This window comes from Dasypus novemcinctus, chromosome 20 (genome assembly GCF_030445035.2).
Source record: "Dasypus novemcinctus isolate mDasNov1 chromosome 20, mDasNov1.1.hap2, whole genome shotgun sequence".
In the NCBI taxonomy this organism is placed as follows: domain Eukaryota; kingdom Metazoa; phylum Chordata; class Mammalia; order Cingulata; family Dasypodidae; genus Dasypus; species Dasypus novemcinctus.
In genome coordinates, this window is record NC_080692.1 from 12,578,886 (window position 1) to 12,606,842 (window position 27,957).

A 27,957-nucleotide genomic window follows, 5' to 3' on the forward strand; every position below is an offset into this window, starting at 1 on the left:
CTACTAAATTTTATACATACCAGCGTGCAGACTTGTCCAAGGATGCCCATTTGACATTTGCATAGAAGTTAAAAATTAGAAACTCATGTCTACCGAATAGTTCTTTATGTTATCAATATAGAATGTCCAAGTATATGCATATTACCTCTTTCCTGTAAGAACTATCTCCTGGACTTCCATTTAAAGATGACAAATTAAACTCACAAATATACTAATTCATTTTTCTCATACTCTAAAACTTCAGTAGATGAGAGCTGAAAAGGAGACAACAGGCCAACAACAGCAACCTAATTGGAGGCTGGATTCTGATTCTTTCCTCCACCCATTTGGCACCCTGGGTGATAACCCCTCCCCAACCCTGGCAGAAGCCTATTCTTTGAAGAATAGAAGGTTTCTGGACTGAAGGATATCAAGCCCTTGAAGTGTTGATGGTACGTGTCCTGGGTTGAAAAGAGGGGCTTTATGTTACTGAATGTTGGGATTCTGAGCCCTATCCCTAAGTTGGTTCCTGGCATTCAGGCCTTCCCTGTCCAGGCAGGCGGTTGGAAGAGGTTTCTCTGAAGAATTTGACAAGACCAACAGGAAAGACCTAGATACTCAATTTTGGAGTGTCTAAATAAACGGCCTAACTCGATCATCTCCCCCAGCCCTCCCAAATGAAGCTCACGGAGCCCCATGCACAAGTACAGAGCTTCTAGTCCACCTGTAGTCAACATGGCAAATAACTGAGAATTACCAGGCATCTGAGGAAAATTTAAAACAGAGGCTGGCAAACTAGGCCGAGGAGCCAAGAATGGTTTTTACATTTTAAAGGGTTGTAAAATACAAAAGCACAAAACATGACAGAAACCAAATGTGGCCTGGAAAGCATAAAATATTTACTATCTCTTTACAGAAAACGTTTTCTAACCTGCGTTGGGATGTGAAACAATCAAAACAAAGAGAAAATGCACTTGGAGTAAATAAACCATGCAGAGAAAAGTAAAAAATAAAATTATTAAATATAGAGGTCCAATCCGTAAGTTTTAACATTCAAAAAACCAGAATTTTCAGAGAAAGAGCAGAGAGCAGAAAAAAGGAACACATTAACTGAAGAAAATTTTACCAGATTGTAGTTTCTTTTTAAACTCAGTTCTACACTTTAAGTATTAAGCACGATGTATGAAAATAGAACCACACCAAGATTATCATCAGGAAATTTCAGAACAGTGTGGTAAAGAAGCATAAAAGCTTTCAAGAGAAGAAAATGAAATGCCACAAAGGTTCACAAGTCAAAACGGCTTCAAGACTTTTCAAGTCACATGGAGGCAGAAGACAATGAAACAAAAGCTTTCAAAATTCTGAAGGAAAAACAATTTCTTACCTAGAATCCATACCCAAGTAAACTATCACTTAAATAGGAGGATAGAATAGAAATTTTAAGATATGCAAGTTATTAAAAAGTTTACATCTTGTGTACCTGGAGAATATACACCTTTAAAACAAGAGATGGAAATGTGAGTTATAGGAAATTAGGTCTTACACAGAAGGCAAAGGAAATTCTCAGGTTGGCAAAACGGCTACGCACCAGAGGGCAACTTGGTGAGATGGGAGCATTCATGCTCCAGGGCCAAATAAACTAGGGCTGCCATCGCCCTTTTCTGAGCATGGGACAGTATACCTAGGTGAACCTGACCCAGGATATTTTTTACTTATGTAGATTATGGACTTAAGTTCCTCTTTTCATGTTGTCTAGGACATTCAATTCACCCCCAGAGATGTGTTCTGCTATCCTGGAGACTGGGTTAGGCCAAATTAAGTTAAATAAATTAAAAAACAAAAAGAACTGCAGGGCACTCAGTTCTTGCTCACATTCCTAAAATGTATCTGGTACTTAGTTCATATTCTAACTCTGCCAGATGCCTCTAATCCAGCCAGAAGTGGCTCTGGTAAAATTTCAGGGCAGCTAGACCTTGACCCAGAGATTCTGCTCCACGCATCTTCTCTTGGCAACTGCCTTCCCTTAACACAGCAGCACTGTGCTCATCACAGACTTGTGTTTGCCGATCAATTTTTAAACTGATTCTAGTTCAGTTCACTTTTATGAAACTAAAACATGAAAGTGTTTTATGAAACACTGTTATGGTTGTTGATAAAATAATACTGAATTCTTTCTAAATATATACTTATTTATTTAATGGTTTTTAGAATCAAGAATATATAACAAATTGTTAAATGAGACTAATGGGGACTTGCAATTTATATATATATATTTTGGAGGTACCGGGAACCTCATAAATGTGAAGCAAGTGCTCAATTACTGTGGTATCCTGGCTTTAATTTCATATATATATATTTATAGTTCTGAAGTACTGTTGGAATTTATGTATATAACTTTGTAATAAAGACAGTTTCCCACTTCAAACAAATAGGAAAAAACTGCAATTTTGACATGGCCACTTAGTTGTGTAGAAAATCTAAATGGTTATCTAAAGAGGAGTAAGGAGTGAAAAACAAACTTGAATGTCTTCTCAATACTTAGAAAAGACATGAAAAAATATTTACTCAGATCTGAGAAATAGCAAATGGCTCCAGCAGTGTTTTTATTCAATTTTGTTGGCAGTTCTTTGAAGGTCAGGAGGATGTATGCACCTGTAGCTTGTCACTTCTACCTAGATCTGTCTGACTCCAATGAAGCTATCCTTCTTAAGGTTATTAAAACAACTATAAGAAAGTATCTTCTTACCACAAATGATAACAGTAGCATGTTAATATTTTTAAATGTTTAATATCATTTAATTTTTAAAACCATAACTCTTGCTCTTATATAATAAGACAGACTAATATTTTTATTGTAAGTTATTTATTATAAGATAATTTACAAATATCTTGCTGTCTTCAGTAATTTTAAACAATGAACCAACAATTTCTTCTGACAAGGATAGCAGTAAGCTAAACAAAATCAGCTGGTTTAATTCTTCTTCTTTACCTGAAAAACGAATTACAGAACAAGTAAAAATCAAACAATATTTTTGGGAAAATAATACTCTCAAGAGATAAGAGGTATTAATGTGGGACTCAACAAACTGAATTTACATCATAAAATATTACTTTATACAAATGGTTCTCAAATTTTGGCCTGGGGACTCTTTGGGATCTGTGAGGGCAAGACTATTTTCATAATAATGTTATTTGCCTGTTTCACTCTCATTCTCAAGAGTGTAGTGTTTTACAGAGCCTACATGACTTGTGACATCGCAACTGGAATGAATGCAGGAAGAGGATAATCCAGCTATCTTCTGTTAAATCAGACATTAGGAATATAAAAGGGTCCTGAGACCTGAAGTTTGAGAGCCTCTTTAAAAAATGCCAATTCTCTACTCTCAAGTTTATTTCCTTCTGTGTCTCATCCAACCATTTAATCTAGGTTTTCTATGATCAACTAATTTAATAAATACAAAACTAAAAAAAGAAAGAAAAAAAAAAAGCCCACTAGCATTACCCATATGCTCCCCCAAGCTGGCTCCATCTATATATCAACATATCAATCTAAACAGAGAAGCAGCTTTACTAGTTCTAATTTGGCTTCAATTATATGTGGCTATGTTTCTTTTCTAGAGGGGTATGGAAAGAGTGTGTGAAATATTACTACTTTACCTCTTATCTGAGGATGAAACTTGATTTTCATTAATTCCTGGTTATTATATTAGGAAAAAAACAAAGACAAACACAAAACAAGCAGGTCAAGAAGCAATCCAATCCATGCTCATTAATTACATATAACTCCCAAGTAAAAAAGGTCCATTTCTTCATCTATTCCCGTGAATATATTCTATAAATACTTACCAAAATATTTCTCTAAAACAGATTTAATGATCGTTATAAATTTCAACCTTGTTAGAAGCAATAAAAACAATGTTCATGCAAATAGGCAAGACTATGAAAGCGTAATTTAAATCACTACTTTTCTATATTTATAGCATACAATATATTAAAATCTTTTAGGCTAGCAACTAATACTTGACACCTCAAATGTAATGGTTTGTTTCTTATTATATTATTAAATAGTTAAATGTGTTAAATATTAAAGTCTTTATCCAGAATAACCGATAAGATAACACAGCATGCAAACCCATTCACGTAAACAATCCAATTACTAGCGTGCACAAAAACTTTCTGTATAAGTATTGAGACTACACTTTCAGAAAAGTAAAAATTTTTTCATTGATTTCCAATTACTGGAATTCTCTTTTTTACAATTAGTTTTATGTCATAATCCCCTACTCCTTCTTTCCTTTAATTTTGATATTTTTTAGGCAGGTTTCCTACATTCCTTATCAAGAAAGAATAATTTGGTCCTCAATTTGCAATTCATTCCCAGCCCTTCCTTTTCAAGAGCAAAAGAAGTCCTTGGGTTGGTAGATTTCATACAGCCCTGTGAGCTCCTGACACTTGGGAACCCTGCAGAACACAGTCCTTTCCTGCAGGCTCTCTCTCACCCAAAAACCAATACCAGCCTGGTATTAGCAGTAGGACATATAGCAAGGAGGACAATGATAATAAAATTATTTAACCCTTGTACTAGTTTCTACTTTACAGATGGCACAGGCAGCCAGATAAAGACTCAAGGAGACAAGGAAAAGAAGAATGGCATTTCAGACAAAAGCAGTAGCCTGGGCTTCTCCCTGGAGGTGAGGAAGAGCATGACATATTTGAAGACCAATCAGTGTGGATGATGTTTAAGGGAGGTAAGAGATTAAACTGGAGAGAAGGCTGATACACAAGTAAGATTGCCTATATCATCATAAACTTTTTGCCAGATGATTATATATTACAGGGTTGATTCTATTATTTTCCTCTTAATGCTTTACTGATTTTCCTTATAACACTCCACTGTAAGTGGTGGCAATTTTTTTTTTCTGTGAAAGGGCCAGACAATAAATATTTTAGAGTGTGTGGGTCACAAATGGTCTTTCTCTTTTTTAACAACCCTTAAAAAAATGTAAAAAATAATCTTAGCTCCAGGTCACAGTTTGCTGACCCTGCTCTACTGTAATTTTTTATTAAATGCCTGTTGTCCCTTGAAGACTGTGAGGTCTCTGAGGACAGATACCGTCACCTCCATATCCTCAGAGAATGATCCAGGGTCTGGCACTTAAGAGGTACTCAGAAAATGTTTTTAAATCAGGAGGGAAATGACAAGGATTTGAATTAAGAAAGTGGGCATAAAGAAGGGAAAAAATTCAAGAGCTATTCAGAAGGTAAAACGTGTCCAACTTGGTGACTAATTAGCTGTAGGTAAATGGGAATGAGTCAGAGAAAACTCACCACGCATTTTATTTTGCTTCAAAATTATCTGTATATTTTTCTTATCCAATTAAAACATAAATGCCTTGAAAGGAAGGCTCACATCCTTGACCTTTACAATGCCACTATACTTAGTGCATAGTGGACGTTCAATTTAATAATTTTCTGAATAAAATTCCCATTATCTTAGCCCTAGTTTCACAAATATGAAAACTTCTAGACAACGAAGAAATTTTCTTGAGGAAAGGGATATATTATTTGATACTGATACAAAACTAATAATTAAAAACTTCTTGGACCCTACCGCCAATAAATGATTTAGTTTCAAGTAAAAACAAAACTAAAAGCAGTCCTGTAACTCAGAAAGCTCCATTTACTTGTTTCATAATGTTACCAAAAGAAAAAAGACTTCTGTTCTATAAACAATACTGAACTATCCACATCCTTGTGTCTAATGCTAACGATATAGTAATCTTTAAATAGAAGAAACCAAGACTGAATGTTTCAGCTGCAACAATTAGAATAAACTGGAAAGATCCCACTGATAAGTCTTTAAATCCTAAGAGTAAGCATAGAAGATTAAGCAATGGATCATTTCATTTTTAGCAAACAAAACAAAACAAAAAACTTTATGCATCCAAAGGAAAACAAGCAGACATGGAGAGATGAGAAAGATCTCTCAGAAGGAAATCTACTGTTACTTACAGAGCTGCTGCACCAGAGATGATTTCAATCAACTCTTTCGTGATGACTGCTTGACGGGTGCGATTGAATGTCAAAGTCAATTTGTCAATCATCTCAGCTGCGAACAAACAAATAAACAAAATCTAAAACTAGAAAAGAATAACTTGCCTCCTCAAGTAAGATATACTTCTGTGTGAGGCAGAGAATGTTATTTTTCTAAGTTTATTTTCAAATGAGAAAATTTAGGGTGAGAGTTAGTAATCAATCAAAAAATTTTGTAGACTTAATGGCAGATCCCAAGACTAGATCTATGGATTGCTAGCTTCTTGGTCTACTTAAAGAATGTTAATGGCTTTGATGCTAGGATCTCCAAGGTGTTTTCAGCAACACAATACTCTCAGAGGAAATACACTGTGCGCTTACAAGCATTCTTGCTAGCATTGTCCATGGCTGTCATCCGTGCACTTTGCTCACTAGTGGTGGACTCCTTCAGAGAGTAGTAGATGATGTTTGCCAGACTGTATTCTTGGTAATTTTGCAGCACATCAGCATCAATGTCATCATAGATACTCATGCTCTCTGTTAAAACAAATGATACATTTCTTTTAAGTTACACAGAAAAAAGACTGATGGAATTAGAAACACCTTACTACCATGGAAATCCTTTATAATTATAGAGCAGAAAGATAGTTTAAAAGAATCTGTTCTAGTAGTTTCATCTATTTTTACACTATAGATTATATCAAATTTCCAGCAAAATATAATGTGTAGGCAGAGCATTTGATATTCTACTTCAAGTGCTTAACTTAATTCAGAGTAGGAATAAAAACTTTCTTAAAATAAATTTTCCACTATTTCATGGGTACAAAGTCCTCTGAATAGTACCTAGCAGACTGCTTAAAACAAAGCAGCAAGCATTCAATACATGTTTTAAATGAAGAAATGAATGAAAGAGCTCAAATCAATATAATTTAACACTAAAAATCCCAATTTAACTGATTATTGGAGAAATATCAAAGCGTCTAGTCTGGAAAATGAGAAAGGGAAAACCTTTCTAAACTATAAAATGTTGGGAGAATTACATGTTGATAAGCATATTTGTTTTAGTGTTATAAAAATTTAGCAACATACTTCAAAATTCGTTCAGTAGTGTGAAGTGGTAAAATAGTACAATTCATCAAACTTCAGATGCTATCAATTGTAACACCTATTTATGTTCCTCTAAGAAAGAAAACACACAGCCAGTTAAAAATTATGACTTGCCACTGACTATTAGAGGCATCCCAATGTCAGAGATGTTAAAAGGTATACAACTCAGAATAGATGAATCATCAAAAGGGGAGAACAACTTAGAAAAATGGAGTGAATTAAAAAATATTAGTTCTAGGCATTTCATTGAGCAATGATGACTCTGTTCAAACAATAAAGCAAAAGAACTGAGTGGGTCAACATAGATTAATTGTGAACACTGGTCACATCTCTACTCTAGCCATTCTGAAGGTAAAGTTCCAAATATAGATTTCAAGGACAACTTCTGGTTAGGCTCCTTCAGACCCTAAGGGACAGAAAGCATTTCTCATTATGGTTTTCAATAAATGTTTACTTGTTCCAACCATGAAGGAATGGAAGATTTGTCAAATGATGAGTGGCTTTATGAAGCCACTAACAGATGGTATTAGAAACAGCCCTAGATCATTTTGCTGCTACTGAAAACAGACTACCCCGACAAACATTATTTTCCTTAAGGTACAAATCTCGCCTGTCTACACAGCAAAAATTCTTACCAAACAAAAACTACTTACCAGCACTTGCAATGGTATTAAGGGAAAAGATAGGCTTTTCTTCTGTCTTATAGGAGATGACAGATCTGGAAATGACAAAAGCAAATGTAAAGTTCTAAACAGTAATTTTTAAACAGCTAATGGACATGTAGTTATTTTAAAAGAAATTCAGTTCATGAACACAAAAAAGCTGTGATTTTTAAATCTATCTTGCCTGAATTTATTAAAGATGATAGATCCTTCATCAAACTCATATCCAGAATTTAATAATTCAAGGGCAATGACCGATGCATCTCCAAATGTAGGAGGTTTCCTTCCCACTTCTTTGAATGTCACCAGAAACTGGTCAGAATGAGTCCTACAAGAAAACCAAGGAATCACATAAAATAGTTTAACAGAATACTTCTGCTGAAAGAATAAAAGGGATAAGGATAAACATTATCACTGTAGATTAGCTTTTGGCAGGGGATATGTTCCCTGAGTTAAGTTGTCCCATCATTATCATGCTTCTTCATTTCCTTCAACACCTGCAAAGAACTAAGGACTAGAAATTAGGCTTTTCTTTATATCGCTCTTTGCCTTTATTCTCCTCCTCCCAATTCTAATGAACTATTGTTCATTTCTAAGATTTCCAGGTTGTGATATCTCCTCAGATTCCTCATTTGGCTTAATGGCAATAGTGTTTGATATTCCCCTTTGCATTCAATCTGTGGCTTGGAGGAAGGGAAAGCCAAAGACAAGGAGAAAAGAGGGCAAGCTATATTCTAATCTAGTCTGGGTAAAATAAAACAAAACAACATCTCTTAGAATAAGTATCCAAAAAGACACCCTGCTTAAATAAATTATCAAAGAAACTTTCATTTAATTCATGCTTACACCCTTTTGAACACAAACAATATGTATTTAAATTACCTATAAAGTATGCCCCTGATTTTATCACCAATTCCAACAAGCATAACTTCTTTTCCAGCTGCTTTGAGCGTGGCCACCTCACTCTTCATCTGTTTAGCAACTGAGGAATGAATAGCACCACAAAGTCCTCGATCTGAGGATACGCCAATGAGGAGGTGTTTCTTTTTGTCTTCAGGTCCTTTAATATCAGCTTTTTCATATAGAGCTTAAAAACAAAACAATAAAGGCGACAATTTTTTAATATGCAATCAGGACTAATTAGAGCAATAAACCATAGTTTACAAAAGAGCTGGCTGTTTTAAAATGATGTGTCTAAATTTAGGTGGCATTTGATTAGTATACTCAAAAGCATGTACTTATTCGGTTTACAATCAGGCTGAAAACCATAAAGGTATAAATCTCTACAAAGGTTTATAAAGGCCAATTAATGGCCAACTTTATTTTAAATATTGACTATAAGAAATTTCAAGTACAATTACAGAACTTGTAAAGGGACCAGAATTATAGAGGTACACACTTAACTAGAAGTCAGACTTCGGGAGACATTTCTAGTACACAACTAAAAGCAAATATTTATTGAACTGCTTATATAATCTGCACATCAAGTTCCTATAAAAAACTACCTACTTTAACTAATGGCTGCCACTTAATTTTTGCTATTACCTTAACCATCTCATTTTGTTTGTTGTTCCATTTCTCTAGAAGCAGAGGCCAAGACTGAGTTAAATGGGATTAAATACCCAAGGATTTTAGGAGGTGAAATGCCTAAGAGAAAAACAAATGAAGGAAGCCATAAGAGGCTGAGAGAGCTGGCAGACCTTGATGCAGGCCTGGGAAAGAGAGGAAAAAAGCTTGGGTGGAAGCTTCCTAGACCACCATGCAGGCTAAGGCAAGTTTGGCAAGGCTGGTGGGGAGTCCCTAGACCAAGACAGCCAGCCAGAGGAGCTCCCTATTTCCCAAGAAATAGGTACTGGGTATGCTCAGTAACTGGCTGGGTTAGCCCACTGGAAACCTGGTCTGAGTGTGAGTGCAGATAGGGATTTCTGCAGCTCTAGGCAGTTACAAGGCACATTTTCATGGCTGCCACACAGTGACTTCAACAAAATTCCTACTGCTACCTTTCTCAGTATAGAGCAATGATTCAAATTTTTAATATCTGAGGACCCATGAAAAGCAAAGAGAAGTTAAATACTCAACTATAAAGTTTGAGGGAGTGGGGAGAAGTCTCTTTTTGAGTTTTACATTGTACAGCATAAAATGCCATTTTACATTTTAAAATATTTAAAATTATTAGCCACTTAATATCTAGCAGTTAGCACTTTTTTAGTTTGTAGGACTTTGAAGCAGACTTGGGTTTTTTAAATATTAAGCTACAAATACTTTAATCAGATATCTAGGCTGGTTTCTTTATTAAATGAGTCATTTTATGGTTTCAGACTTTTTTGGGGAACTAGTTTACTATACTATTCAAATCAGCAATAAACATGAATAATGGAATGACTTTCCTTTTTTCATATAAATAGGCTGGAGAGTAATTTTTAAAGAAACTTTTTCTTTTCCAAAGTTGAACAATAGGTTTAGATTGAGTAATCAAGTTCAGAAATCTAGTATTTAGGAAGCCACAAGGAGATGTAAATATTGAGAGCCTACTATACCATACATTCTACATATGCTAGGTAGCTAAGGTTATAGATATACAGTCTTAAATAAATTGACCATTACTGTCCTATTCTAGGTGAGACTTGAGAGTCATTCAACCAACATTTACTGAACCACCAACAATGTGCTTAGTTGTGCTAGGTACAGAATGAGATCCATGAGAGCAGATGGGCTGCAGCTGATAAGACTTGCTAAGACCTAGATATCCACTCTCCTTGATACCTGTTAGGTGAAACTAAATATGACCCTTTTAAAGCAAGGAGCCATTTCAACTGAGGCTGCATGCTCTATCATTTTCTCATACAAAGTTTTCTTTAGAAGTACAAATGCATATTAAGAAAAATATGGAAGAGCACAAGCAAATTATGACACAAGGCAATTATACATCTAATATTATCTTCAATTTGGAAAAAGCAGGTTTTGCCTTCTTATAAAGTTCATGTTTAACCACTCCCACTTTTATATTATTGGTCTTCATTCCCTCAAGTGTTTACTGAGCACCTACTGAGTCAGGTACTTTTCTAGGCACTGGGGATACAGGAATGCTCTTAAGTCCCTGCTTGTAAGAAGCCTGCATTCTAGTGGAGGAATCACATAATAAAATAAGTAAATGAGGACAAAATATGCCAGGATGTGGTAAAGGTGAGGAAGCAAAGAATAAAGAGCTATAACGGATACCTGAAGTAATGAAAGGAGATGCCACTGGGGATAAGGTGGTCTGAAAAGGCCTCTTGAGGAGGTGGCACTTGAGGAGCACCAATGTAGTGAGGCAGTGAGCTGAGACCATGGAGGAGAAAGCATTCTAAGCAGAAGAAAGGGCAGGGATAGTAGTGTGCATGGGGGGAGGAGTGCTCAGTAATGAGAGCAGCAGGGGCAGCCAGGGACAGGATAAAAAATATGGAATGGTACAAGTTAGGAGTAACATCTTTATTACGTAGTCTCATGTAATATGTAATGGTAAATTCTATTTTAATGGTAAGGGAAAGCAATTGGAGGATCAAAAATATGGAATTGTAAAAGTTAGGAGTAACATCTTTATTAAGTAGTCACATGTAATATGTAATGGTAAATTCTATTTTAATGGTAAGGGAAAGCGTTTGGAGGATTTGGGGCAAGGGAGCAGCATAATCTGATTCATGACTTAAAAGGGTCATTCTGGCTGCCTTTGGGCAGATATGGGAAGATATGAGCCCAAATCTTAAAAGTACGTATGGCCTTGAATTGAGATTATAGAGGCTGAGTGCTGGGGAAGGGGGGTTCAGTGTATGATTTTATTTAGTTCCATTTTTGTACAAAATTTTCCTTAATAAAAAGTTAAGAAGACTTTAAGTGGCCTTAAATTAGTATGAGACAGAGTGATGATGGCAAAACTTAAGAGATGAAATATATGATACAGGCTTAGTGGGAATTTTTCAGCTCTTCAGTTTTATTGTTCCCATTCTAGAAAATAAGCTTCATTATTTTGCTTATGTACAAGATCAACCAAATTCATAGTGAAATAATATAAAAACAACTTAAAAGCAAACACAAATTATTTTCTAAACCACCACATCATATCTCTTTTCCATTCACAAGATAAATCAAGAATGTATTATTTGAATAGAAGGGAAAAAATGCCTTTCATGCTTTTAAAAGGATAAGACCTAGTGATGAGGAAAAGAATTTTAAAATGAAGACTTTCAGTTTCTTCCTGCTTGTGCATCAGTCATTCTCAAAGCACTATCATGAGTCCCATCTGTGACTGCGCAGCCACCTTTCCAGGGCAGGGTACCACCTACAGCCACCTGCTCCATACGTAGCACCATAACCCAAGGTAGCAGGGTGAAGTCAAGCCTTGTGTATGATGCACTATATTTGCAGTTTCCTTTGATTGTGCATTTAGTGACGTAGGAGAAATTTCAGAATTTAAAATAAACGAACCTAGTAATATCTAGTAGTTAATAAACACACAGGCTCTGAGGCCACATCACGTAGGTTCAAACAGGCATGTTGCCACTTTTATATGTGATCTTGAGCAAGTTACTTAACTTTTCCCATCTGTGAAGTGGGGACACTAACTTCCCGCCTCATAGGGCTGCTGTGAAAATTAAATGAATAGGTTTGGCATCATAATAAATATGTAATAAAAATTATCAGTGATCTTCTTACATTAAGCAGTTCTCCATGATTTTTGAATTATATACACTCTTACCCAGAGATCCTACTCCATATACTCGAGCTGGTTTTAGCTCCCTCTCAGCTCGAGCATATTTTGCTGCTGCTACCATTTTCATAGACTTGGTAATTTTCTGGATGTTTTTGATTGACTTTAGTCGCCTGGTAACTGAAAAATATAAGTGCAGTGTTAAAGTAAAGGAGTTATAGTATAATTTCATTTGTGAATTTATTGAAATATTTTTCTAAAGTACAAGGGAAAATAATTAGCCCATTCTCTTCCAAAAAACAATGGATGATGTTAAACTAAGCTTAATATTAGAACTGGTACTAATAAAAGAAGGCAAACGTAGCTGCTTCTTAGGACAGGCAAAATGACAATGTAAGAAAATAGTACATTATACATTTAAAACATTAAATGGTATTTAAAAAAGCCTTTACAGAAGAAAACAAAAAGAAACAAAAACCAAATAATTTAAAAATCAGCCTTTAACCATACACTCCATAACATTACTTTCATATATGTAAAAATTGTTTTCAATTATATAATTATCATCATCCTTTAAGCAACAGAATCAGAACAAAAATTTCTCGCATGTCACCTCACACTGGTCTATTACAAAACAAGTTCCATGCCCACACATACAACATAGATTTATTTGATCAATTTTAACCAAATATACAGTTGTCTAAAACAGCATATTTTTAAAAGTATTTTTATTATTTGGTAAAATTTCTTTTTTTTCTTCATTTACATTTTAAGATAAAACAAAGTACTTACTATCTTTCAAAGTTGCCATATTTCGAACTTGGGTCCTAAGAATAAAGGTTTTAAAAAATATTTCAGTTTTTTTGAAAAATAGCTCCATTATACAAGAAAAACTTTCTAAGTTAATATATGTATATAAGGAATGCCCCAAAAAGAAACTATCATAATTCAGCACTCTGAAGGTATGACTATGTGTCTGTGTGTATGTGTGTATATCCTTAATACCAACATCAAACCCTGTACTGAAGGCCTCATTTTATTTTCTTCACCTCTAACACAAACCTTTCACTTAAGTCACAATGGCATTCACACATGCTATACTCCACCTCCATATATCAGCCACAGTATCTTCATATTTGCCATGGAGAAAGGGCCTTCCCCCTGTTAAGCTATCCTACTGTACTGAGGCTACCTCTAAAAAGCATTCCTTGACTCCCTTAGTTCACAGCAATCTTTTCAAAACAACATCTAGACTCAATTAGATATTCTAACATATTCTAGTCATGTTAGAATATAAAATTTATATATGGTTCATTTAAAGGGATTCTTAACTTTTCCAATTCAGGTCATCTCAACATTTACTAAGCAGATACCACGTTCTAGGCACTGGTAAATAGGCATGGTGTCTAGTTCATAAACAAGATCCATGAAAACTTAGATGTACATAAAAGCTACATTAAATATTTTTCCTACAGTCTTTGAAGTGCTTACGCTCAAACGTCAAAATTATTTCACTTCAATGGAATGTTAATGGAGGCATTTGCTAAAGCTTACCTGCATTACATGATTGCCCAGTTTTTCTTTGCTTGTCTGTTTTAATCTGCATGTCTCCATAAAAACTCCAGCTCCTTTTCAACCCTAACATCCTGACATAATTGAAGCACTAATAGCATGTGACTAGATAATCAAATAGTGTGATTTAAGGTCCCTAAATAACTTCTTTTTTTTTTAACTAAGAGAGAAAAACTGGTAGTGATGATCTCCTTACAGACAATGAATTGTGAATTTGAGACAGTTAAGAAGACCATGGGGCCAGGTGGAAATGTTCACTGGGTCCAGGAATAAGAAGAGATTTTAAGATCTGAGATACAGATTTGCAAACTATCAATAGGACATGGCACTTGATACCTCCCTCTCGCCACCTCCAAAAAAAGCAGGCAGAATTAGAAGAAAAAGTTTAGGAACAGAACTTGTCAACAAATCAACAATGTAATGGCTTAGAACAGAAAATTGGTAAGAATTATGCATAGAGACAATGAAAGCTGAATAGTTTCTCAGAGTTTGGGTTGGAAGGAAGGAGGGAGGGAAATAAGGTTGTAGCCTGAAAGAAGTAAGGATTGAGCTTGAGGCTTAAGCATAGGATAAAAAAGGAAAGGAAAGGGCTTATTACAAATGAAAACTTGCATAATAAAAAGGCAGAGGTCACACTCAAATGCCTGCTGGGACCAGACAGGTAACATGTAAGTGAAGACAGCAGAGTAGATGGACACAATGAGCCCAAAAGCTCCGCTGGAAGGAGTAGCTGCTACTCTGATCTATTCAATTGGGAACCAAGATATCATTCCATAATAATGTTTTTAATGGGAAAATTTAAAACAAAAACATGCCAGACTTTTAATAGAGACATTCAGATAGGGCAACGCAAGTGAGCTACTTAGTTAACTGTCTTTATTTATTTCATGGAAAATGAACATGCACTTTGTTTTTTTATTAAGCTGGCCGAATAATCTCTCAATTTTAAAATGATCTAATAGAAATAAAAAAATAATTTCTATACCTACAAAAAAGTTGATTATCTCTGAGGACTCCAGGTACTTAGACTCACTAGTTTGCTAGTTTGAATTTAAAATATTGGACAAAATGGCTTCCTCATAGTCCCAAGAAGTTTCCATGATATTTTTTTAACATTTCCTAAATTGGGACTTTTTGTACTAAGATACTGACAATAAGTTGGAAATAGTATTAAGCTCATTTCAATGCACAAAATAAAATACAAAATAATTTTAAAATTTGGAGATTTTCAAGGATGTATGAGAAGATTCGGCTATGAGATTGACTCTCTATGGTACCCTTTTTTTTTTGTAGTATCAGGGATTGAACCTGGGACCTCGTATGGGGGAAGCCAGTGCTCTCTCAGTTGGTTTTTCATTTGTTTTTTGTTTGTTTTCTTTCAGGAGGCACCAGGAACCAAACCTGGGACCTCCCGTGTGAGAGGCAGGAGCTCAACTGCTTAAGCCATATCCGCTCCCCCTATAGTACATTTTGTAACAATGAAAACCAAAGTGTCCAACAATATGAAATCTGTTAGTCAATCAATACAAAATATGAGAATGCCATGAAAAATCATGTCAAAACAACCTTGAAAGATGCCCACAATATGGTGGTGTTAAAAAAAAAAAAAAAGGTTAGGTGACTTCTGAATTCAGCTCCAAGTAGGACAAATACAGCATGCCCCCAAACCCCACACACACAAAAAACCAAACAAACAGAAACTACACCTAAGTACATAATATTTAAATTGCAGAAAACCGAAACTGAAAATTTCTTTGAAAAAAACAGAGGAAAACAAACCTTCCCCAAAGAGGAACAAGGATAAGAATTACACACAACTATGTGATAATACCAAATACACTTTTACACTTTGGATGAACTGTATGCTTTATTAATATGTATCAATAAAATTGATTTTTTTTAATACATTGGGGGAATGGATGTAGCTCATGTGGTTGAGTGCCTGCTTTTTTTCTTTTTCTAGAAAATAAAACTAATTTTATAATTCATTTTAATGGCAACTGGTAATCACAAATTTTCCCTTCTTTAGGAATAACTGCAAAATTAGCACTGGTTATTTTCAAAGTTATTGTAGTTGCTTTATCTCTTAAGGTTGGTCAAAGATACTTTGAGTTAGTCATTTCCCATACAGGATGGTCATATAATAAATCAGGCTTGGTTTATCACCAGCATTCTAAAAACCAGCCCTAGGGAGAAAAGCTAGGTCTAGGGACACATGCATGGTTTCTAATATAACGCATGTTCAGCCTACCCTGATTATCACAAAATCAGGGCAGCGAGAATATTCACAGTCTGCTTCTTATGTATAGGTCCTGGGTTTAAACACCGGTATCTCCTAAAAACAAACGAAAAGACCACCTCTCACTGAGGAGCAGATGTAGATCAGTGGTTAAGCATCTGCTCCCCATGTATTAGGTTCTGGGTTCAATCCCTGGTACCTCCTAAAAAAGGAAAAAATACATTGGACTTCTTGTCAGAAACCATGTAAAAGTGGAGTGAAATATTTAAAGTGTTGAAAGAAAAAAACACACTAACCTAGAATAATGTATCCAGTGAAATTATCTTTCAAAAGTGAAATTATCCTTTTCTAGCCAAAAACTGAGGGGCTGTCACCAGTAGACCTGCCTTGCAAGAAATGTTTACAGCTGTTCTACAGTGAGAAGGAAAATGATATGCCAGAAACTCAAATCTATATAAAGAAAGGAAGAACATCAGAGAAGGAATACATTAAGATAAAGTCTTTTATTTTTCTTATCCTTAAATGATCTAATATGTAACTGTTTGTTAAGGCTCTAAAATTGATTGGTTGGGGTGATGAATCACAACTCTGTCATTATACTGAAAGCCACCGATTGTACTCTTTGGATGAACTGTATGGTGTGTGAATTTAAAAAGCCAATAATAATAACCATGTATTGGGAGATTAAAGCATATGGATAAGTGAAATGAATGACAGCAAAGGTATATGGGACAGGAAGAACTGGGAATATTTTGTTATAAGGTACCCACACTACCTATGAAGAGGTAGAGTGCTATTTGAAAGTGGATTTAGATTAGTTATATATATGTATTACAAATGCTAGGGCATACACTTAAGTTTTTTTAGAAAGAAGTATATTGATATTCTAAAAGAGAAGAGAAAATGCAATCATATACAATGCTCAGTTAAAACCAAAGAAGGCAGAAAGAGATTAAAAAAACAAAGAACAAGAACAACCAATAGAAAAACAGTTACAAACATGGTAGATATTAGTCCAACTATATCACATATTTAAATTTGAATGATCTAACTTAATCAATTAAAAGATAGAGTCTGTCATCAAAATCCATAAAAAAACAAGATCTAACTATATGTTGTCTACAGGAAAACTACTTTAAATATAAAGACCACGTATAGATTAAATGTCATAGAGATGGAAGAAGATAAAACATGGTAACACTAAGTTAAAAAATTAGCTGGAGTAGCTATATTAATTTCAGACAAAGCAGACTTCAGAACAAGGAAAAACTATCAGGATAAAGAGTGTCATTACATAATGAAAAGGGGTCAATTTTACAAGAAGATATTTATAACAATCTTGAACATATATACACTAACAACAGAGCATCAAAATACACGAGGCAAAACTGAAATAGCACTAGCACAGTAGGAAACTTCAACATCCCTGTCAGCAAATGATAGATCCAGCAGGTAGAAAACCAGTTAAGGATATAGCTGAACCAAGCAGCACTATCATTAACTAGATCTAATCAACATATATAGACTACTTCTTTCAACAACAGTAGAATACACATTCTTCCTACGCTCATACAGAGTATTCATCATGATAGACCACAATCTGGGCCATAAAGCACAACTGAACAAATTTAAAAGAATGAAAATCATACAATGCATGCTCTCAAACCACAAGAACTAACTAGAAATCAACAGAAAAATAGCTGGAAAATCCTAATATGTGGAGATTAAACACCACACTTCTAGATAACACATGGGCCAAAAAAGAAGTCCAAGAGAAACTTAAAAATATTTTGAACTAAAATATGGACATATAACTTATCAAAATTTGTGAAATGCAGAGAAATCAGACTCAGAAGGAAATTTATAGCATTGAAGGGACATAATAGAAAAGAAGATCTAAAATGAATAAGCTTCCACCTTAGGAAATCCAAAAAAGGAAAAGCATTATAAGCCTAAAGCAAACAGAAGAAAAGAAATAATAAAAATTGGAGCAGAAACCAAAGAAAACTAAAGACAGCTAATCAGTAAAGAATAATCAGCAGACCAAAAGCTGACTTTTGAGAACATAAACCTCTAGCTAGGCTAACCCAGAAAAACATAAGACACAAATTACTAATATCAGAAATGAAAGAAGGTTCATCATTACTAAGCCCATGGATCTTAAAAGAATAATAAATATTATCAACAACTCTAGGCCCACAAATCTGATAACTCTGATGAAATGCCCTAGTATACTGAAAGACACAACCTGCCAAAACTCACACAGCAGAAAGATAAACTGAATAGGACTATATCTACTAAGCAATTGAATAAATAATTAGTAACCTTCCAAAGAAGAAAGCATCAGGCCCAGATGATATAGAGAATTCTAACAACCAGTTAGGAAAGAAATTATACCAATTCTCTGCACTCTCCCCTCTAGAAAACAGAAGCAGAGGGAACACTTTTTAATACAAGATAAGCATTACTCTATTGCCAAAACCAAAAAAAAAATACAAGAAAGGAAAACTACAGATCAATATCTATCATGAACAAAGATTCAAATATCCTCAACAAAACAGTATGAAATCAAATCCAATAATGTATAAAAAGAAATACACATTACAACCAAGAGGGATTTATTCCAAATATGCAAGGCTAATTCAACATCTGAAAACTGCAATCCATCATACAGGGTTAAAGAAGAAAAATCATATCAATAGATGCAGAAAGAGTATTAACAAAACCCAACACCCATTCATGATAAAAAATCTCAGCAAACTAGGAATAGAGGAGAAATTCTGCAACCCAAACATCTACAGTTTAATGGTAACAAACTAGATGCTTTCTACCTAAGATCGGGAACAAGATAAGCAGAGCCCCCCACCCCCACCCCACCATTCTTATTCAACATTGTACTGGAAGTCCTAGCTAATGCTATAAGACAAGAAAAGGTATACAGCTTGGGAAGGAAAAAAGAAAACTATCTTTTTAAACAAATGACATGATTGTCAATGTAAAAATTCCCAAAGAATTGCCAAAAAAAATTTGCCTCTTGGAACTAATGAACAATTATATCAAGATTACAGTATAAAAGGTTAATACACAAATGTCAATTGCTCTCCTATATATTAGCAACAAACAACTGGAGTGTGAAATAAAAAATACAATGCCCTGTATATAATGACCAAAAAGAAAAGAAATAGGTATAAATCTAATACAATATATACAAGATCTATGTGAGGAAAACTCCAAAACCTGATGAAAGAAATCTCATCTAAATAAATGGAGATAATCCCTTCATGGGTAATACAGACTCACTGTGGTTAAGATGTCAATTCCCTACTTGATTTACAGATTCAATGCAGTTCCAAGCAAAACCCCAACAAATTATTTTGTAGTTTTTAATGTTTATATCAACAAACATCCTAAAGTTTATATGGAAAGAGACCTAGCCAACACAGTACTGAAGAATAACAAAACTGGAAGACTGATGCTACTCGACTTCAAGACTTACTATATATATATATTTTTTAAAGATTTATTATTTATTTCTCTCCCCTCCCCCCCCCCCCCCCCCCCCGTTGTCCACTGTCTGTGTCCATTTGCTGTGTGTTCTTCTGTGTCCACTTATATTCTTGTCAGCAGCACTGGGAATCTGTGCCTCTTTTTTTTTTGTTGCATCATCTTGCTGCGTCAGCTCTCTATGTATGCAGTGCCACTCCTGGGCAGGATGCACTTTTTCGTGCTGGGCAGCTCTCCTTACAGGGCACACTCCTTGCACGTGGGGGTCCCCTACGCAGGACACCCCTGTATGGCACGGCACTCCTTGTGCACATTAGCACTGCACGTGGGCCAGCTCATTACACAGGTTAGGAGGCCCTGGGTTTGAACCCTGGACCTCCCATCCACTGAGCCAAATCTGTTTCCCCAAGACTTACTATAAAGTTACAGTTAATATGACAGCATGGTATTGGCATAAGAATAGACAGATCAATCGAAGAGAGCAGAGTTTAAAAGTAGACTCAGTCAAATGATCTTGGACAAAGAAGCAAAGATAATTCAATGGGGAAAGAGTATTTTTTCAACAAATGGTGCTGGAACAATTGTACATACACATGCAAAAATATGTATCTAGAAAATGACCCTATACATTTCCCCCAAATTAACTAAAACTGGGGCATAGACCTAAATGTAAAATTCAAACTTATAAAGCTTCTAGGAGACAACATAGAAAAAAATCTAGATGCCTTGTCTTTGGCAATGAGTTTTGAAATACAACACCAAAAGTTCAATCCATGAAAGAAAAAATTGTTAAAGCTGGATTTTAAAAAACTACCTCTTTCCCTGCTGCCGCGGAGCTACATGGAGGAGGAGGCTCGGGGATTTCAAGACTTGGCTCCACCTGTAACCCACTGCCATGGCCGAGGAAGGCATTGTTGCTGGAGGTGTAATGGACGTCAACACTGCTTTACAAGAGGCGCTGAATACTGCCCTTATCCACGATGGCCTAGCACGTGGGATCCGCGAAGCTGCCAAGCCCATCTTTGTGTGCTTGCCTCCAACTGTGATGAACCCATGTATGTCAAGCTGGTGGAGGCCCTTTGTGCTGAGCACCAAATCAACCTAATTAAGGTTGACAACAACAAGAAACTAGGTAAATGAGTAGGCCTCTGTAAAATTGATAGAGAGGACAAACCCCGTAAAGTAGGTGGCTGCAGTTGTGTGGTTGTTAAGGACTATGGCAAAGAATCTCAGGCCAAGGATGTCATCGAAGAATATTTCAAATGCAAGAAATGAACAAATCAAAAAACTGCTCTCAAAAAATAAAAAAAATTAGAAAACTAAAATACTGAGAGAAAATATTTGCAAAACATATCTGATAAAGGTCTTGTATCCAAAATATACAAAGAAATCATAAAATTTATCAATAACAATTCAATTACAAAGTGGGCAAAAGATCAGGACACTTTCCCAAAGACACACAGAAGACAAATAAACATATGAAAAGATGTTTAACATCATATATCATTAGGGAACTGCAAGTTAAAACAATAAAACACCACTACATATACACCTATTAGAATGGGAGAATGGCTAAAATTTTAAAAAGCTAACAATACCAAATGATGATGAAGATGTGGAGCAAGAGAAACTCTCATTTGCTGCTAGGGGGGAATGCAAAACAGGACAGCCACTTTGGAAGAAATTGGCAGTTTATTACAAAGCAGTTGTGCTCCTGGGTATTTATTCAAATGAGTTGAAAACTTATATCCACACAAAAACCTGCACAGGAATGTTTACAGTAGCTTTAACTCATAATTTTCCAAAATTGGAAGCAACCAAAATGTCCTTTAATGGTTCAGTAACTTGAATGGATAACTGGACTGTGTTACATCCATACAATGACATATTACTCAGCAATAAAAAGAAATGAGCGATAGAGCTATGAACAATCGAGTAACCTAAAATGCATTATTACTAAGAGAAAGAAACCAGTCTGAAAAGGCTACATACTGTATTTTTCTAATTATATGGCATTCTGGAAAAGGCAAAACTAGAAATAAGAATTGCCAGGGATTGGGAAAGGATGAATAGGTAGAGTACAAGGAAATTTTAGGGTAGTGAAATTATTCTGTATGACACTACAATGACATGTACCTACCATAATAATGTCAAAAAGCATAGACTGTACAACATAAAGAACATTAAGGCAAGGGATGGACTTTAGTTAATGATAATATATCAATATTGGCCCTGTAATTGTAACATGTATAACACTAATGCAAGACATCAATAAGGGAAACTGTCTGGGGTGGGGAGCTGGGGGTGCGATATGGATGTCTGTACTATCTGTTCAATTTTTCTGTAAATCTAAAACTGCACTAAAAATAAAGGCCTAGTAATTATAACTAAAAAACATGGGTTATGGTAGAATATATACCATATGATCCATACTTTTATTAAGTCTGGAAAGTCATAACATAGTTATTTTTAAAAACCACATGACTTATCTACCTTACAGTACTGGTATTAACCAGCATAGAGAAAAGAATAAAAGAAATAAGAAAAGAGGAAGGAGACCATATGAAAAACATGAAATTTTGTTGTAAGAATGAATCTACTAAAGGAAAGGATGACAGCTGTCATAAACTGACAAGTACTGTTGTTTCAGACTAAGGTTTATCTGATATACTGACTGCTCCATTAAAAATATTTTCTCTTAATGACACTTGAAAAGTAACAGTATTTTGGGGGATGACTTCTTTTATCGGTGTAACAACTTTTCACCCCAAACACTAAATTTCCAGTATAAGAAATGACATTTTGGGGAGTGGATGTGACTCAAGCAGTTGTGTGCCTGCTTCCCACATGGGAGGTCCTAGGTTTGGTTCCCAGTGCCTCCTAATAAGGAAAAAACAGCAACAAGCAAACAAATGAAAAAATCAACTCAGGGTAGTCGATGAGGCTAAGTGGGAGGTCCTGGGTTCAATCTCTGGCCCTGGTACTGCAAAAAAAAAAAAAAAAAAGAAACGACATTTTGACATGGTCTTCAAGATTTTAGCCAGAGAACACCATATGGAACAAATGTGAGTTGCATGTCATGTTTGAATGTATTCACAAGTATGCCAGATATGAGAGATATATAGAGGTAGCATCTTTTGTGATTCTTCCTGCTGTGTGCATACCCTAATTCCACTTGTTTTGAAACGCTCCTATATTTAGCCTTCACTGTCTATTTATGCTACAACTTAGTTTTTTTCTTTTCTTTTCTTTTTTTTAAAGATTTATTTATTTATTTAATTCCCCCCCTCCCCTGGTTGTCTGTTCTTGGTGTCTATTTGCTGCGTCTTGTTTCTTTGTCCGCTTCTGTTGTCGTCAGCGGCACGGGAAGTGTGGGCGGCGCCATTCCTCGGCAGGCTGCTCCCTCCTTCGCGCTGGGCGGCTCTCCTTATGGGTGCACTCCTTGCGCGTGGGGCTCCCCCACGCGGGGGACACCCTTGCATGGCACGGCACTCCTTGCGCGCATCAGCGCTGCACATGGCCAGCTCCACACGGGTCAAGGAGGCCCGGGGTTTGAACCACGGACCTCCCATATGGTAGACGGACGCCCTAACCACTGGGCCAAAGTCCGTTTCCCCAACTTAGTTTTTTTCTAAGTACATTCTGAATGCAGAATAACTATGAGCTGTTTGAACAGAGCTCATAGAGATAGCTTACTCTACTGAATATATGATTTTTTTGCAAATGAGCAGAAGGTCTGAATAAGTTCTATGTTCTAGGAAATTCTGTCATGTACTGAGAAATCCTCAGATTATGTGAGGAAACTTGAAATTTATCAAGTACAGTGGACGGAGAACCAAATAGATCGTGGAATTGCCCTTTCCGACTATGATTGTAGAGCATTGTTGAAAGATGTGAAGAAGGCTGTGGAAGAGGAATCAGTGAGGCCACAAGGTGAATGATCCATCATTGAAAGAAATTATAGTTTGAGAGATTTTTAAGGAGTGGACAATGCTGCATAATATAAAAACTATGGGAGAAGCAGCACCTGCTAATTCTTAAAAAGAAAATTATGAAATGTCTGATTCTGATATCAGATGTGTGCCTCAAAGTTATCACCTGCTTCTCCACCCAAAACTGACTCCCTTGCACTTCTCCTCCAACTACCACTTATGATCACTTCTTCTTTTGGCAAGTACAATAAACCTTCATTACTATTTTATGTACAAACTACATATATATATTTGGATCCATACCAGTATTTCTTCCACTGTCCCAGATATTTTACAAAAACTGACTTATTTAATTTAATGCTCATTCTAAGCCTATGGAATTGTTACTATTATTACTTCCATTTAATCAATGAACAATAGTATAGAAACACAAAGAAACTTGCCCAAAGTCATCTACCAGCTAAGTGACAGAGTCAGATTCAAACACAGGCAGTTTGGCTCCAGAGTCCATCTCTTACACTATCCCCTGATGCCTCACATTTTTAACGTACATAAAAAAGCATCTCCTCTCATGGTCTCAGATGACAATCTTTGGCTTTTCTCTTCTGATATTCCATCTCTTTTCCTTTCAGTGTATGTGGTTCAATTTATGGCCATTGGAATCCTATTATAAAACAGTTCCATTTTAGAGAATATTGAACACCAAGCAAATAGAAATGCATTTTCCCCAGATTCAAGGCCAGTAAAACCAGAAAGTCTTCATATTTCTTATTTCCATTTTCTTCAATGCTTCCTTAAAATACCTATTCTAAAAGCAGGTTTAATTTCCAAAAATATTTAGGGTATCTTATTGATACCCTAAATAACTATTAAAATAATTCTACTATGATTTTCATGAAGCCTAATGTTTAATAAATGTTTGCAAGTTCCCCCTAAAAAACTATAATAATAAATTGCATTTTTAAAAAGCTTTCAATAACCAAAACAGAAATGAGGAAATGCCTCTTTATGATTCTATAAAGGCAAAATTTTTTTCACCTTTCCAAAACAGTTCTGTGGTATGTGAAATATTAAGGTGGTTTTAATTTTTAATTTAAAAGGCAATAATTAATGGATAGAGAAAGGAAAGAGAGGTGGGAATGTGTAGAAATGAAGAGGACAGGACTTGCTTTACATAGTGGCACATGGATGTTTGCTATTCATAACCTACTGATATAAAATTAATGTTCCAAAGGGATTACAGTAAGGACAAAGACCTTTATTTGCTGACTGTGGTTCCCCTAAGAGTTTTTTTGGGGGAAACTATATTTCCCACCCCACCCGAGATATTTTTCATTAAAAAAAAAGAGTGAAGTGTATCATTCATACTTGAACATACATAAATAAGTGATTAGTAATAGTTCTGTACTTCCCCCCCAACCTATCTGATTATTGTAATAACACCCTGTATTAGTATTAAATATCTGTTATAGTTCAGGAGAGAACTTTTCTCATATTTGCTAACTACAGTTCATCTTCCATTCCTGGATTCCCTGTGTTATACAGTCTCATGGTTTGTACAATCTGTTCAAAGTGGACACTCAGAGGCTCTCATTTTCATCAGAGTTGTGCCGTCATCCCCTCAGTCATTTTAGAATGTTTTCATTACTCTAAGAGGAAAAATCTCATACTCCCTTAGATCCATGTGTGCTGTCCCTTAAAACTGATAAATCTTTTCCACTGCTGCAAAAATATTACTCTATTACTGTTAACTATTGACCATACATTACATTAGTTGTAATTTTCCTGTGTATCACCACATTCGTAACACTTTGCAGAAACTACCTTTTTAAAAAGATCAACATGAGTATTACTTAAAAGTTCTAAAAATCTTGTGACAGATGGACAGCAGTAATGCAGAGTAGGATAGGAAGGAAGGCGAGAACTTGTGTTTGCTGAGTACCACACCACTGCATGCCAGGGACTGTGTTCTTAAGTCCCTGAAGCTCATGAGACCAGGTCTGTTTGTTCACACATTTTAGCACCTTGCCTATGTGGTACAGGGCAAATACCCAACAAATGTCTGCTGAGCAAGATTAAATGAATGGCACAACCTGCAAACTCAACTACATGATTTTGTCATTCCCATGGATATTCTTTTGCAGTATAGGGGAAAACAAATGTCTGACTTCCAAGACAAACCCAACAAAAATTTTATGTAGATATTTCACATCAGATTTAATTACCTCACTACCCTGAAAACCTTGTACACTGTTACAAATTCTTTGCTTAGTGAAAAAGTATTTCTTTCAGTTAATGCTTTTTATATACCCATCACCTAAATTAAGATATGAAAATATGTTTTAGTGCCTGAGCACCTTAGAAATCTCCCATACTATCAAACCAGGATACAGCCTACAACTCCCTTAGCCCAATATCTGAAATTTTCCCAGACTGTCAGATTACTGCTAGCCTCAGAACATTTTATCCTATTATATAATATCAGTCATGAACCAATTTTTATATTACTATTATTCCTAGACCTTCTACTATGCAATCCTGTTCATGAATATATTAATCAGCATTCAGGGAAGTGAATTATAACTAGACATCTGCTGTTACTGGCATAGCTGTTTAATTTGCTTCCTTTTAAATAAACCCATTGGTGCAAGCCTTTTCCTTACCACCCCCCTTTCTTTTAAAGACTGACTTGCTTCATTGACTAGGAAAATAAAGTATGTATGAATGTGCACCATGGTGTTATTTTAAAAGGTACATAATTCTGTAAAATACTATTGTTTGCAGGACAATGAAATGTGCAAGTTTTTCTTCTCAAACTTATGCATGTGTGTACTTGTATGTCTGTGCACACACACACCCAAACTGTACTCAATTACCCAGCCTGTGCACTGGCCTGCACTTTATCATTTGGAATTGTGCTGTTCAGTGCTCTGTAAAATGTCTAATAAAAGGAATTATAGGTGAGGAGAGAGGTTATTCTGACTTTGAATCAAAGGTACACTCTCATTATCCAAACTGTGGTGTGATCCCCAGCGATCATGGGAGACAAATGATGCTTTTGCTTCCTTCCTCCAGCAGGGATATTTAGAGCCTGTGCCAATCGTTTGCAAATCCCACTTTCTTCAATATACACGTGTGATATTAGTAGGAACAAACTCCTAAGCTATGGAATACTCAAAACAACGTATAAAACGAAAAAAAAAATTTTTTTCTGGGAACCGATGCTTAAGGAAAACTTGTAGTACCCTTTACCTGCATGGCGGTTAGCAAATGGCACTCAAGCCCACCTATCTCCTCCTCCCCAGGACCTTGGGAGTTTCATGGCCTTTCAGGATTACTGCTTCGGCACGATGGTTTCACGATAGAGCTATATGTCTTTCCCTTCCCCCAAAGATTCAAAGAGACATATCTTTAAGGTCCCTTCAGCACCCAAACCGCCAGTACCCCATGAGGTCAACTGCTTTATTCACCTTCGTTTCTCCAGTACCCAGCAAAGGCCCTGCTATACACATAGTAGGTGCTTAAAGCGCGTTGCGGTTGAATCAACAGTTAGAGACGCTTTCAACTGTGGCCAGCCCTGGAGGGTTTCAAAAGGCGTCAAGGACATAAAGCACAACTTAACCTTCCCCTGGATTTTTTTCTTAGCCCTGCTAAGGACTCCACAATACTAGCTGCCTGACACCTAGTAGGCGCTCAGTGAACATTTATGAGATGAATGAATTCAAGACCCTCGCCTGAAATTGATTCAGACTAACGGCTCATCCCCAAGGTCCAAGATGACCCTCTCCTCCTTCCCCCCCACTCCGCCCCATCCAGCCCCGAGAGACGTGGCTTGCTCGTGACCTTGCCCGGCCTTGCAGTCTCCGGCCTCCGCGCGCGCCCTTCCCGCTCCCAGAGCTTCCTATAGCCCCAGCTGCCCGGGGCCTCCGCTGGACGAGGAGGCCCAGCCCTGAGGCCGCTGCCCGCGCTCGCCGCCCCACTCCCCTCTACTTCCCACCTGACCGAACTCTTCCACCCCTTCAAAGCTCCCGTTCCCACCTCAAGCCGCCATACCATTGCGGTTGCAGGGCCCAGGCCGAGACCCCAACCACGGTTGCCCGACAGAACATGGTGGTACCAGCTTCGCTGAAGGTCGGTCAAACGAGACTTACCGCGCCTGCGCGGAAGCCTCCCGCAACGCCCCGCCCACCTCGCTGTTTCCTTCATTCTCGCATCCTCCCGCCAAGAGGAGAGAAACATCGCGAG

The 27,957-nt window shown here is 36.3% G+C and overlaps 1 protein-coding gene and 1 non-coding gene across 5 annotated transcripts; both read right to left on the reverse strand.

Moving 5' to 3' along the window:
* Positions 1-856: 856 nt before the first annotated feature.
* On the reverse strand, positions 857-27,911 carry ATP5F1C (ATP synthase F1 subunit gamma). Of its 4 annotated transcripts, none has more exons than XM_004480078.5 (10): positions 27,766-27,911; positions 13,258-13,292; positions 12,514-12,645; positions 8,664-8,868; positions 7,966-8,109; positions 7,773-7,837; positions 6,394-6,549; positions 5,992-6,088; positions 3,637-3,673; positions 857-2,968 (listed from the first exon to the last, which is right to left on the reverse strand). In XM_004480078.5, the coding sequence occupies exons 1-9, from the start codon at positions 27,819-27,821 to the stop codon at positions 3,667-3,669; spliced, it is 897 nt and encodes a 298-aa protein (XP_004480135.1). In that variant the 5' UTR covers positions 27,822-27,911; the 3' UTR covers positions 857-2,968; positions 3,637-3,666. The 4 variants fall into 4 exon arrangements, with proteins under 4 accessions (XP_004480135.1, XP_023440857.1, XP_023440858.1 ...); XM_023585089.3 differs by having other exon boundaries at positions 27,751-27,868; XM_023585090.3 differs by lacking the exon at positions 3,637-3,673 and having other exon boundaries at positions 2,748-2,968; positions 27,751-27,868.
* Positions 16,195-16,328, reverse strand: LOC111761052 (small nucleolar RNA SNORA72). The gene has a single exon (XR_002794528.1). It is a non-coding gene; the product is annotated as a small nucleolar RNA SNORA72 (small nucleolar RNA).
* Positions 27,912-27,957: the final 46 nt, after the last annotated feature.